General features: G+C 49.0%; 1 protein-coding gene across 3 annotated transcripts in view; it reads right to left on the bottom strand.

Annotated features, from left to right (window-relative positions):
• Window positions 1-76: 76 nt before the first annotated feature.
• SUGP1 (SURP and G-patch domain containing 1) overlaps window positions 77-12,668 on the bottom strand; it is a 30,243-nt gene continuing 17,651 nt past the window's right edge. Inside the window, exons 8-14 of one of the 3 annotated variants that reach the window (XM_004277497.4) lie at window positions 10,595-10,950; window positions 3,892-3,998; window positions 2,895-3,072; window positions 2,405-2,511; window positions 1,429-1,574; window positions 955-1,084; window positions 458-656 (exon numbers count right to left, since the gene is read on the bottom strand). In XM_004277497.4, the coding sequence (XP_004277545.2) occupies window positions 630-656; window positions 955-1,084; window positions 1,429-1,574; window positions 2,405-2,511; window positions 2,895-3,072; window positions 3,892-3,998; window positions 10,595-10,950 (1,051 nt within the window). In that variant the 3' untranslated portion in view covers window positions 458-629. Of the gene's footprint in view, window positions 657-954; window positions 1,085-1,428; window positions 1,575-2,404; window positions 2,512-2,894; window positions 3,073-3,891; window positions 3,999-10,594; window positions 10,951-12,668 lie in introns of those variants that run through there. The other 2 variants (XM_033401361.2, XM_033401362.2) reach the window with 2 other exon arrangements.

The following is a 12,668-nucleotide window of genomic DNA, read 5'->3' as shown; positions in this document are numbered from 1 at the left end:
TATAGCTGTAGGACCCAGGGCAGCTAGGGTAGCCTGGGCTGCAGCCATCACTAGCCAGGTTTGTTGTGCGTGTGTGTGTGTGGGGGCCCTGTCAATGCCACCTGTCAAGAGAGGTTGAGGGGCACAGGTGTGCCCTGGGTCCACCTGCTTTGTGGGTCTGAGGGAGGAATGGGCCCTGCCTGGAGACCCCTCCCCAGCCTCCTTCTGCAGTGCAGTGCGCTAGGCTAGGAGGGGAGTCCCTGATGCCCCTGGCCCAGGTGCAGCCAGGTCTTGGCCAGCTGGCCGCCCCTCCCCTCTCCAAAGGTCCTCCCCTCAACTCCAACCCAGGCCGATGGGGGACCCCATAAGCAGACAAAAGGTCCAGGTGGTTTTCCAGGATTCCTTGGTGCTGGGCAGCCTTCAGAGCAGCATCCTGTCCCCACCTGTCTGGCCTGGCCCTGCTAAGGAACAGGAGGGGTTTCTGGTGATGGCAAGACCAGGCTGCCGTGGCAGGCAAGCACCGGGATTTTAATACACAGCACGACACTCGCAACAATGGGAAGGGCGGGCAGAAAAGCAGGCCGGAACATTCCACAGTCCAGGAATGGTCGGTCTTTTGGAAAGTACATTTGTGCATTTTTCCAGAATACTCAGTAGTAAGGCCGTCTGGGGTTGTTCTGTGGGAAGCAAGAAAGATAAAAGGGGAGGTGGTTATGCTGTGCTAAAGGGAGCTAGCAGTTCCTCCCGTCTAGAACCTAGTGGGGGCAGCTAGCCCACATCCTCTAGAAGGGAGGGCAGGCTTTGGGGAGGCGAGGCAGGCTCGAACAAGGTGGAGAGGTGGGGTGGGTCTGCTGGAGAGCCTAGCCGGACTGCGGAAGGAGGGACACTTCTGTGATCAGCACCACCACCCGCCTACAGCGGAAGAACTGCGGCGGCCCGGCCACAAGCAATATAGGGGGATAGGGACACACGCACCAGGGGGTTGGGCCGGAAGCGGTAGGCCAGCATCATCCTCTTGCGGAAGGCCTCGTACTCGTCATCTTCCTTGGAGAGCTCGGCTGGCCGGTCAATGCCAAAGCCAGCACCATCTACCGTGGTGGTGCCCCTGCATTGGGGCAACGGGTGGTGTGAGCCGGGGAGCAGGCTGGTGCCGGCAAGAGGGGGGGTGAGGGACCTGAGCTTGGGGCAGGGAGGCTTCACCCGCCGTGGCTGGGCTCAGCAGCAGCACCCCAATGCAGCTCAATGTGGGGGCTATGCTGGGCTGGGTGACATCTGTCTGGGACACTCCTGGCACTGTGGGAAGGTGGAGAGCCTAAGACGGCCCAGCCACCAGAGTCCAAATCCCTGACTCCCAGCCCAGTGACAGGGCTGGACCCAGGCCCTGGGCCTATGTCTCCGTGTGGGACTTCTCCTCTCCCCCTCCCCCCTGGCATTGGAGGCCACACTCACTTATTGACTGGGTTCTTGATGCCCTGGCCTTCTGAGCCCAGGCCATCGCCCTCCTTCCAGCCCATCTTCATCAGCATCTGGTAGCCGATGTTCTCTATCGTCAGCTTGAACTCCTTGTACTCTGAGTAGTCAGGCTCACGGCCCTCCTGCAGGGGGAGGAGGTAGCCGTCATCCACCAGGGCTGCAGCCATCCCCAGTCCCAGCTCTGGCCTGAAACCCCACCCCCACATGGCTTCACTGGCCGCTGGGACCACCTGCCCACCTGCCTCCCCACCACTAAGTCAGACTCCTTGAGAAGAGATCAAGCTGCCCCTTCTCAGAGGCCCCAGGACCAGAAGCAGTACTGAGCTCCCTGGTGGCCAAGTCAAAGAGGGCAAGGTGACAGGTCACACAGGCCTTGTCTACCATGAGAAAGATTAATCGTTCATCAGTGAAGAAAAATCCCATGTTCCAAGAGCAATTTGTTACACAGAGTGCTAAAAAGAGTGCTGTGGTCACATGAGGTGACCATCACATTGGTGAGATTATGTGGTACAAAGCAGTTTAAAAAAAACCCTCAAAAACCTATGTGGAATGTTCTGTCAGCCCTCTCCTCTTGAGCATGAAAACAGCATGGGAAGAACAATTTCACTCTGGAGAGCCCAACACATGGGGGCGTCTGCCCGAGAAATGCTTTGCCTGTAAACTGCACTTAATTGGCTCCACTGGAAGCAGAATTTCCCTAAAGCCTCAGCAAATGTCTCTAAAGCGGCAGTTGAGATGCTATTTGCTAATTCCCTACACAGATGGCACCTGTCATAAGCAGGTGCCACCCGTGGCAAGAGGGTCCTACCCCTCTTGTGAGCGAGCAGGCCCCTGAGGCCACCGCAGGTGCCTGCCACCTGAGGAGGCTGCAGGAGGGGCTGGGACACTGCGCAGGCTGCCTGCTAGACATGCTCACAGCAGGGGCTGGTGCCTGGGGCCTCTCCCAGCCTACCTTCAGGGCCTTGAAGGTCTCCATGAACTTCTCCAGCTCATCGGGTGGCAGGAAGTCTCCGATGAAGTGTTTGCCCCGGCCCATCTTCGTCAGCTGCTCCGCCCATTCTGCCCAGAGATGGGGTAAAGGTGAGAGGAGGAAGGAGGGTGTGGCAGCCCCACAGCAGAAGTATGAGTCCCAGGGGGAGTCTGGGGCCGTGGGGAATGAGGTAGCTGGTTGAGACCTCGAGCCCTGCTCTCCCACGCAGCCCTTGTGTACCGTGTTCAAACGCCAGTGAACACTCAGAGGACCATCCTTTTGCCACTGAAGAAACAGGCACAAAGAGGCCAAGTCTCTTGCTCAAGGCCTTACAGGCTGGATAGGTGGCTTAAGACCCCAATGTGGTGTCTCCAGGCACTTCCTGGGCCGGTGAGTGGGCTTCCTGAGCCCACAGCACCCTGAAGAAAAGGGCACCCTCCACCCCACCCCTGTAACTCGCTCCTTGGCCCACCCCGAGTCTTGTCCATCTCCATGCGCCGCAGCTGGTGCTCCCAGGTGCCCAGCTCGCTGTCCACCTCCTCGTCGCTGTCGTAGCCATGCTGGTGCTGCTGCAGCGCCTTCTCCCACAGCAGCTGCATGTCCTGCATTGCTCGCTTGTGCTGCATGATCATGTCGTACATCTGTTGCATCTGTGGGCGGCACACGCCAGTGAGCAAGGCCGTGCACTGTGCGTGCAGGAAGCTAGCCCCCTCACCTCCCCTGTGCATGCTGGGCACCCCTTTTCCCCCCTCCCTGGAGCAGGCACAAGAGCAGGGCTCAGAGCAAGTGTTCAGGAAGGCACCGAGTCCTGTGTCAGGACATGCCCTGGGTTCCCTGAATCTCTATTTTGAGCAGGGAGGACCCCGGCCTGGAATCTGGAATATCCTGGGTACCATCACTGTGGACCAAATGAGGGTGACGTGGGCTCCTGACCACTGGGAGGGTCGAGGGTGATGTGATGGGGCTGCCAGCCTGGAGGAGGTGGCCCAGGTAAGCTGTCCCAGCTGTCCATATCCTGGCCACAGAGCTCCCTGCTGAGCCAGCCCTCACTCCCAAACTGCCCAACACCAACTGAACAGCTGTCGCATCGTCCAGGGCACCCAGTGCCAGACAGGCTTATCCTGTACTGAGTGCTGCAGGGAACTGTAAGGAAAACTTAAATGGAGACTATCCAGTCAGGACCAGCCCGCGAGCGCAGTGGGAAGTAGCTGTGGAGCATCAGCTGAGAAGGCTGCCCAGGCAGCATGAGAAGGCTCTGGGCCCAACTGTGGGCTTGGGAGGGCCCTCAGGGGGTGGCTTGCCATTGATGGGGGACCCACCTGCCCAAGAGCCTCTCCCCTGACTGTGGATTCACCCGGCACAGGGAGGCACAGGAAGAATACACGTGACCACTGCACCACGGGGCAGGGTGGGAGACGATACTCCACCAGCCCCTCGGAGCCTGCCTGCCCTGCCCCCCAGGGCCTTACCTCCTGCTGCTCCTTCAGCTGCTTCTTCTGGGCATCCGAAAGCTCTGTGACACCCACCAGACCCACGGGCTTCCCCTTCTCGTAGCCTAGACCCTTGAGGTCCTGAACTAGAAACAAGACACAGGCTGGTCAGCAACAGACACGTGGGCTTGGCCGTGCATCTGTGTCCCAGGCAGAGTCCATGTGCTGACGACACCTGACGCACGTGGCCCATGTGGCAGGACACTTAAGTTGGAACAGTTAGTACGCATGTCACTTGATGACCTCGGGGGGCTTTGCTCCGCTCTATCGTGTGTACTCAGTTCCATCCCCACATGACTGCTCCAGGCAGGCTCTGTGACCCCACACTGCAAATGCTGACACCAAAACTCAGGAGGTCTGGGGCCTCACTCAAGGTCACACAGCTAATGGGTGACAAGGCAGGGACTCTGCAAAGCCAGAGATGCTTGCACACAGGCTCTTGGAAGTAAGCCCCACGGTAAGCAGATACCTTATGTAGACACACAGGTCTGGAGTCTGGCAGAAGACTCAGCTGCGTGGTTCTGTTAGCTCCTTCTGGGGAAGCAGCCAACCATCTTTAAAGCAACTAACATTTAAGCTGGCATCCCCTTTGGAGCTTGGCTGGAGCCTGCAACGCTAACTCACATCAAGATGCTGCAATGGCCCCATCTGGGTGGTGGAAACAACCACCCCTCAGGTGGTGGCTTCCTGGGGAAGAAGCCAGGCAGAACGGGGTGCAGAGGCCCCTCTGGGGGGATGGAAAGAGCCAGGTCTTCCCAGCTCAACAGGACTGTGTTGTCGCCTGCAAGAACCACCCGCAGGTGCTCCTGGACCCTAAGATTGCACACCAATCCCTCCTCGGTCTATGGGGGCTCTGAAAGATGTTGGAGAGCCCCATGGAGAGAGCAAGGGAGCCAAGGTCTGAGCAGCCTGCTGTGTGCCTGGATCACGTCCACAGTCCCTTTCCTCCTTGGGCGACTTCACCAGTGAGCAGGCAGGTGGGGGCTGCCCACGCTCCCCTGGGGACAATGTGGGCCAGTGGGGCTTGAATCTGAACCTGAGACTTCGGAGCCTGTACTTGTCCCCTAGAATGTGAAGGACCTGGCAGCTGGGGCTGGACCTTGCGGACACGCTCTCAGAGGCGGGGGTGTGCGTGCGTCAGAAGAGCCCTCACATCTGAGCACCCTCCTTTACTGCGGGCACCAGGTTTGGCACTTGAGCAGCAGTCCGACCCTAGGCACCCTCAACTCCGGGTAGAAGTGCTATCTAGAGCCCCAGGGAGTACCAGACTTTTCAGTCAGCAGCTTTTCTCTTTGGCCAAGGGAGGCACTCAGCCAGAGACCACTCTCAGAGCTGGGCGGGCAGGGCCAACAGGCCAGGCCAGCCCTGTGACCTGGGGGAGATGCCTTCCCCCTCAGCCCATCCTTGTGTGGCAAATGTGGGTGCTGGCGCCAGGGCATATATGGCTCTTCTTTGTGCCTGTGTGTCCAGCTCCAGTGAAGTCAGGGGTGAGGGAGGTTGAGAGAGTTCTGCCCATGGTGCAGGCTGCGTGGTGAGGGAGTCAGACAGACGGCATGAGACGGCCAATTAACAGTCACCAACATCATCTGCAAAATGTGATGACAACAGACCCCCACCCTTATGGGTTTGTGGTAGAAAATGAGAAATGAGGCCACACGTTGGCTGTCCCTGAAACTGTTGTCAAGGAGGGAGACGCTGGAGATCATTGTGCAAAATTGACTGTAGCAATAATTGTTCTTATCACTGTGCGTTTCCTGAGCTTTCTATGACAAAACTGAATCCAAGTACTTTAAAGCTTAAGGGAGAAAACAGGACTATCTATATGCTGTCTGTAAGAGACTTACTTTAGATACAAAGACACAAGTAGGTGAAAGTCAAAGGAAGGAAAAAGAAATTTCAAGCAAATAGTAACCAAGACAGAGCTGCACTAGCCATACTAGCATCAGACAAAATATACTTTAAATCAAAAAAGGTTTATGAGAGACAAAGAAGGATGTTATATATTTACAAAGATTTGATACAGAAAGAAGATATAACAATTAAATATACACACAGACTTAACAACAGAGCCCCAAGATAAATGAAGCAAAAATTGACAAAACTGAAGGGAGAAATAAACAGTTCCATAGTAACTGTTAGAGATTTCAATACCCTATTTTAAATAATGGACAGAAAATCAGTAAGGATATAGAGGACTGAACAACACTATAAACCAACCAGACCTAATAGATATCTTTAGAACATGCAATCCAACAACACCAGAATACACAGTATTCTCAAGTACACATGGAACATTCTCCAGGATAGATCATTTGTTAGGCTACAAAACAAATTTTAATAAATTTTAAAAGACAAATCATACCAGGTATCTTTTCTGATCACAGTGGAATAAAGCCAGAAATCAGTAATGGAAGGAAAACTGGAAAATTCACAAACATGGAAATTAAACACACTCCTAAACAACAAATGGGTCAAAGAAGAAATCACAAGAGATCAGAAAATGCTTAGAGATGAATGAACACAACAGCACAGCACACACCAAAACTTCTGGGGTGTAGCAAAAGCAGTGCCAAGAGGGAAATGTATAGCTGTAGATGCTCACGTTAAAAAAGAAGATAGGGCTTCCCTGGTGGTGCAGTGGCGAAGAATCCGCCTGCCAATGCAGGGGACACGGGTTCGAGACCTGCTCTGGGAAGCCCCCACACGCTGCGGAGCAACTAAGCCCGTGCACCACAACTACTGAACCTGTGCTCTAGAGCCCAGGTGCCACAACTACTGAGCCCGTGTGCTACAACTACTGAAGCTCGCATGCCTAGAGCCCGAGGTCCAGAACAAGAGAAGCCACTGCAATGAGAAGCCTGTGCACCGCAACAAAGAGTAGCCCCAGCTCGCCACAACTAAAGAAAGCCCGCGTGCAGCAACGAAAACCCAATGCAGCCATAAATAAATAAATAGATACATAGTTAAATAAATAAATAAAGACCTCTGATCAATACCTAACTGTACATCTTAAGGAACTAGAAAAAGAAGAGCAAACTAATTCCAGGGCTAGCAGAATGAAGGAAATAACGATTAGAATGGAGATAAAAGAAACAGGAAATACAAAATACGAGAGAAAAATCAATGAAACCAAAAGTTGGTTTCTTGAAAAGACCAACGAAATGGACAAATCTTTAGTTAGACTGCCTAAGAAAAAAACAGAAAAGACTCAACTACTAAAACAACAGGGGGATACAGCAGTCCACTTTATCTGCAGGGGATACATTCCAAGATCCCTCTAGTAGAAGCCTGAAACTACACATAGTACTGAACCCCGTGTATACTATATATACATACATACGTATGATAAAGTTTAATTTATAAATTAGGCACAGTAAGAAATTAATGACAATAGCTAATAATAAAATAGAACAGTTACAACAACATACTATTATAAAAGTTATGTGAATGTGGTTTTTCTCTCCCTCTCAAAATATCTTATCACAAATGTAATGCCTTTTCCATTTTAACTAAGTACTCAGCACACACTGTGCCCATAACTTTCGCAGTTTGAGGTAAGACAGCAAAACTAGCACAAACTTCTTTTTCCTTCTTCACAATTTCACGGATAGATGATTTGTTCTTACCATAGATCTTGGAGACCTCAGCTTAAGTCAAGAGCTTTTACCCTTTCACTTAAAAGAAATACTTGACGGCTTCTCTTTGGCATGTCTACATTGCCAGCATCACTACTCTGTGCTGTGAGGCCATTATTAAGTAAAATAGTAAAATAAGGATTATTTGAACATAAACACTGCAATACCATGACAGTCAATCTGATAACCGAGTGACTACTGGTGACTAATGGGTGGGATATGCTGGTCAAAGGGATGACTCACATCCCAGGCAGGGTGGAACAGACAGCACGAGATTTCATCGCAATACTCAGAATGGCACAAACTGGATCACCTGGAACGGCACAAACTACCAAAACTAACTCAAGAAGTAACAGAAAACTTGAATAGACCTATAACAAGTAAGGGGACTGAATCAATAATCAACTCTCCCCTCCAGCCCACCAAAGAAAAGCCCAGAACCAGATAAATGCACTGGTAAATTCTACCCAAGATTTAAAAGAAGAGTTAACACCAATTCTTCTCAAATTCTTCCAAAAAGTTAAAGCAGGACACACTTCCTAACTCATTCTATGAGGTCAGCATTATCCTGATACCAAAAGCAGACAAAGACAATATAAGAAAACTACAGACCAATAATCCTTATGAGTATAAATGCAGACAGAAATCTGCAACAAAATATTAGCAAACCAAATCCATCAGCATGTAAATAATTAGTAAACTAATTGTTAGTAAACTAATTATTTACTAAACTAATTAGTAAACTAATTATTTACTAAAACGGAGGGGGATTTATTCCAGGAATGCAAGGGTGGTTTCATCATACAAAAATCAATCAATGTAATACTCCACATTAATAGAATGAAGGGAAAAACCCACATGATCATTTCAATTGATGTAGAAAAAGCACTTGACAAAATCTAACACTCTTTCATGATAAAAACACTCAATAAACTAGGAACAGAAGGGAACTTCTTCAACATGACAAAGGTCATCTATTAAAAACATACAACAACATCATACTCAATGGTGAAAGAACAAAAGCTTTCCCCCTAAGATCAGGAACAAGGCAGGGATGCCTGCTTTCACCACTTCTGTTCAGCACAGTACTGCAAATCCTAGCCAGAGCAATTAGGCAAGAAAAAGAAATAAGAGGCATCCAAATTGGAAAGGAAGAAGTAAAACTATCCTTATCTGCAGATGACATGATCTTATGTGTAGAAAACCCTAAAGACTGTTACCCCAATAAATGAATTTAGCAAAAGATAAAAGATACATAATCAACACACAAATATCCGTTGTATTTCTTATACTAACAACGAATAATCCAAAAAGGAAATTTAAAAAAAATTCCATTTGCAACAGCATCATAAAGAGTAAATCACTTAGGAATAAACTTAACAGAGGTACAAGACTTGTACAACAGAAAGACAAAACACATTGAAAGAAATTAAAGGAAACCTAAGTAAATGGAAAGCTATCCCATGTTCTCAGATTGGAAGACTTAAAATGTTGTTAACATGTCAATACCTCCCAAAGCAATCTACAGATTAATACAGTCCCTATCAAATCCCAACAATGTTTTCTGCAGAAATGGAAAAGCCCATCTGAAAATTCATACAAAAATTCAAAGGACCTCGAATAGTCACAGTGTGAGAAAGAGGAACAAAGTTGGAAGACTGACACTCCCGATTTCAAAATTTCCCACAGAGCTACAGTAATCAAAACAGTGTGCTACTGGCATAAGGATAGATATATAAACCAGTGTAATAGAGCAGAGAGCCCCAAAATAAACTTTTACATCTATGGGATTTTTGACAAGGGTGTCAAGAGACCATTCAATGGAGAAAGAACAATGGTCTCTTCAACAAATAGTGCTGGGAAAATTGGATCTCCATATTTAAAGAAATGAAGTTGGACACTTACCTTATAACATATATAAAAATTAATTCAATTTAAGAGCTAAAACTATAAAACTCTTAGAAGAAAACATAAGAGCATATCTTCAAGACTTTGGATGTGGCTACGGTTTCTTAAGACCAAAATCATAGGCAACAAAAGAAAAAATAAATTGCACTTCATTAAAATTTAAAACTTCTGTGTATCAAAGGACATTAACGGGATGAAAATACAGCCCATAAAACTAGAGAAAATTTTTGCAAATCATGTATCTGAATGGGAGTTAATATCTAAAACATTTAGAGAACTCCTACAACTCAATAACAGAAAGACATACAACCCAATTAAAAAATGGGCAAAGGGGCTTCCTTGGTGGCGCAGTGGTTGAGAGTCCGCCTGCCGATGCAGGGGACACGGGTTCGTGCCCCGGTCCGGGAGGATCCCGCATGCCGCGGAGCGGCTGGGCCCGTGAGCCAGGCCCGTGAGCCATGGCCGCTGAGCCTGTGCATCTGGAGCCTGTGCTCCGCGGCGGGAGAGGCCACGAGAGTGGGAGGCCCGCGTGCGGCAGAAAAAAAAAAAAAAAAAAAAAATTGGGCAAAGGACTAAAATAGACATTTCTCCAACTAAACTATACACTGACCAATAACACATGAAAAGATGCTCAACACCATTAGTCATTAGGGAAATGCAAATCAAAACTACAATTTGATTTCACTTTACACTTATTAGAATAGCTATACAATAAGGTGAGAATGAGAAGAAACTGGAACCCTTGTGCACTGCTGATAGGAATGTAAAATGGTGCAGCTGCTGCAGAATGCAGTTTGGCAATTCCTCAATAAGTGAAACAGAATTACCGTAAGACCCAGTGATTCCACTCCTAGGTATATACAAAAAAGAATCAAAATCAGGGGTCCGAACGGTATTTGTAGGCCAGTGTTCACAGCAGCACTACTCACAATCGCCAAAAAGTGAAAATAACCCAAGCTTCTAAACAACTGATGAATGGATAAACAAAATGCTGTCTATCCGTACACTGGAATTCTATTCAGCTGTGGAAATAAATGAAATTCTGGCATGTGCTTCAACACAGATGAACCTTGAAAACATTACGCTCAGTGAAAGATGCCAGACCCTCCCCAGGAGGCTAAGGGAGGGGGTCGGCCCACCTGACAGAGGTGAGGGAGAAGCATCCACATCCCTCTGCACCAGCTCGGCAGGCGGGAGCTCCACCTTGTCCTCTTCAGGACCCCACCGGCTCTTTCGCTTCCTCTTCATGTTGGCTGTGGTGGCTGGCTTCCCTGGGGCAGCTGAAGATGGGTTGACGTTGGGCAAGGGGGCAGATGAGGTAGGGCAGGCAGTGGCGGTGGGCATGGACCCCAAGGGGGTCTCAGGAGGAGATCTGCGCTTCAGTCCGAGGTCAGGTGCCGTGGGGGTGCCCGTGGGACCAGCCTTGGCTTTCCTGAACTCCTCCAGCTTCTGGCGGTAGTACTTGTACCCTTGGCTGTTGGGTTCATACAGAAAGCTGCAAAAGAGAGTGGGGGGCACACTGTCATTGGGCCTCAGCCCCCTACCCCTGATTTAGGGCAGAAGAAGCTTGGGCCTTGTGTAGGCACACTGGGGCCAGCTAGGTCACTTCAGGGTCATGTCAAGATGGAGGTCTCTGTCGTGACCCCTGCCCTGCCAGGCCTCAGTGGCTGCTGGTGCTGGTGGCCCAAACTAGAGGAACAGTGTGACATGGCCACAGCCTGTCATGATGCTGTTCCTGTGAGCTGAGGGCCACTGCAAGCCCCTACCCCATCTTTATTAGATGCCCATCACAGTATCACTGATCCCCTGCTTCGAAGAAAAAGGTGCGGGCTCTCTCAGACCTTCCCCAGGCTCTGCCAGGCTTCTTCCCCTGCTGTCCTAGGTGAGTGCACCAGTGCCTACAAACCAAGAAATCCTGAGTTGCGAGAGACACGTGGTGCCAAAAAGGGCAGGATTTGTCCCAAACCTGACAGCTGGGCATATTTGTGCTCCTTTCTGATGCACCCTTGAGAGGCATCAACAGTGGACAGAGACAAAACAAAGACACTAAACATCAGAACAGACAGGGAGCTCACTAGCAGCCTTGCTGGTACCTGTTGGTCCCCAAGTGCAGAGCAGGAGGTGCTGGGTTCAGAGCCGGCAGAGGCCGCAGCTCCTTCTGCACCTGCCCAGCATCTCTCAGGCTATGCATGTACTGAGCCAACAGTCCCACTTCTAGAGTGAAGAGTCACAGCCCAGTTCCACATAGCAAAACCTGTGCACAGCAGAGATTACAAAGCCCTTGACAAGAAGGGGCTAGACTTGCACTCATGAACCTGGAAAGACAGTCACGGCACAATGCTGTAATACAAAAGCAAAATGCAGGCTCGAGGATGCTGTAAATTCCTTTTGTATAAAAGGAAGTTAGCAGAAAACAAATCCACATACTATTTCTACATGTCTACGTCAGAGATGGGAGAGGGATGGAGGACTCCCAATCCCGCTAACATCCTAGGGTGGGATGGAGGGTTGGGGAGACTGTGTCATCTTCTTTGTATTCCTGGGTCATGGTACAAGCATGTACACCCTTCAGAAAACCCAGTGTGGAACATTTGTAAAAGTTAAAAGAAACAAAGATCAACAAAATCGTTAAGCCTCTAGCCAAGCTAAGAAAAAAAGAGAAAGGACACCAACTACTAACAACAGAAAAGAAAGAGGGCCATCACTACAGATCCCACGGACATTAAAATTACTACAGATTACTATGAACAACTCTATGCCCACAAATTTGATAACCCAGATGAAATGGGCCAATTCTTTGAAAGGTACAATCTGTCAAAACTCACACAAGAAGAACTAGACAATCTGAACAGGCCTATTTTTATTAAATAAATTGAATCAGTAATTAATAACCTTCCAAAAGTTCACTGGTGAATTTCACCAAACATTTAGGGTAGAAATTATACCAATTCCGTACAATCCCTTTCAGAGAATAGAAGCAGAGAGAATACTTCCTAACTTACTCAGTTACCCTCATACCAAAACCAGACAAAAACATTACAAGAAAAGAAAACTATAGACCAACATCTCTCATGAACACAGATGTAAAAATCCTCAACAAAATATTAGCAAACCTAATCCACTAATGTATAAAAAGAACAGACACCACAACCAAGTGGGATTCATTCTAGGCAGGCAAGACTGGTTCAACATTTGAAAATCAAGTAATGTGGG

Source organism: Orcinus orca, chromosome 3 (genome assembly GCF_937001465.1).
Source record: "Orcinus orca chromosome 3, mOrcOrc1.1, whole genome shotgun sequence".
Taxonomy (NCBI): domain Eukaryota; kingdom Metazoa; phylum Chordata; class Mammalia; order Artiodactyla; family Delphinidae; genus Orcinus; species Orcinus orca.
This window is presented reverse-complemented; position numbering and strand designations above follow the sequence as displayed.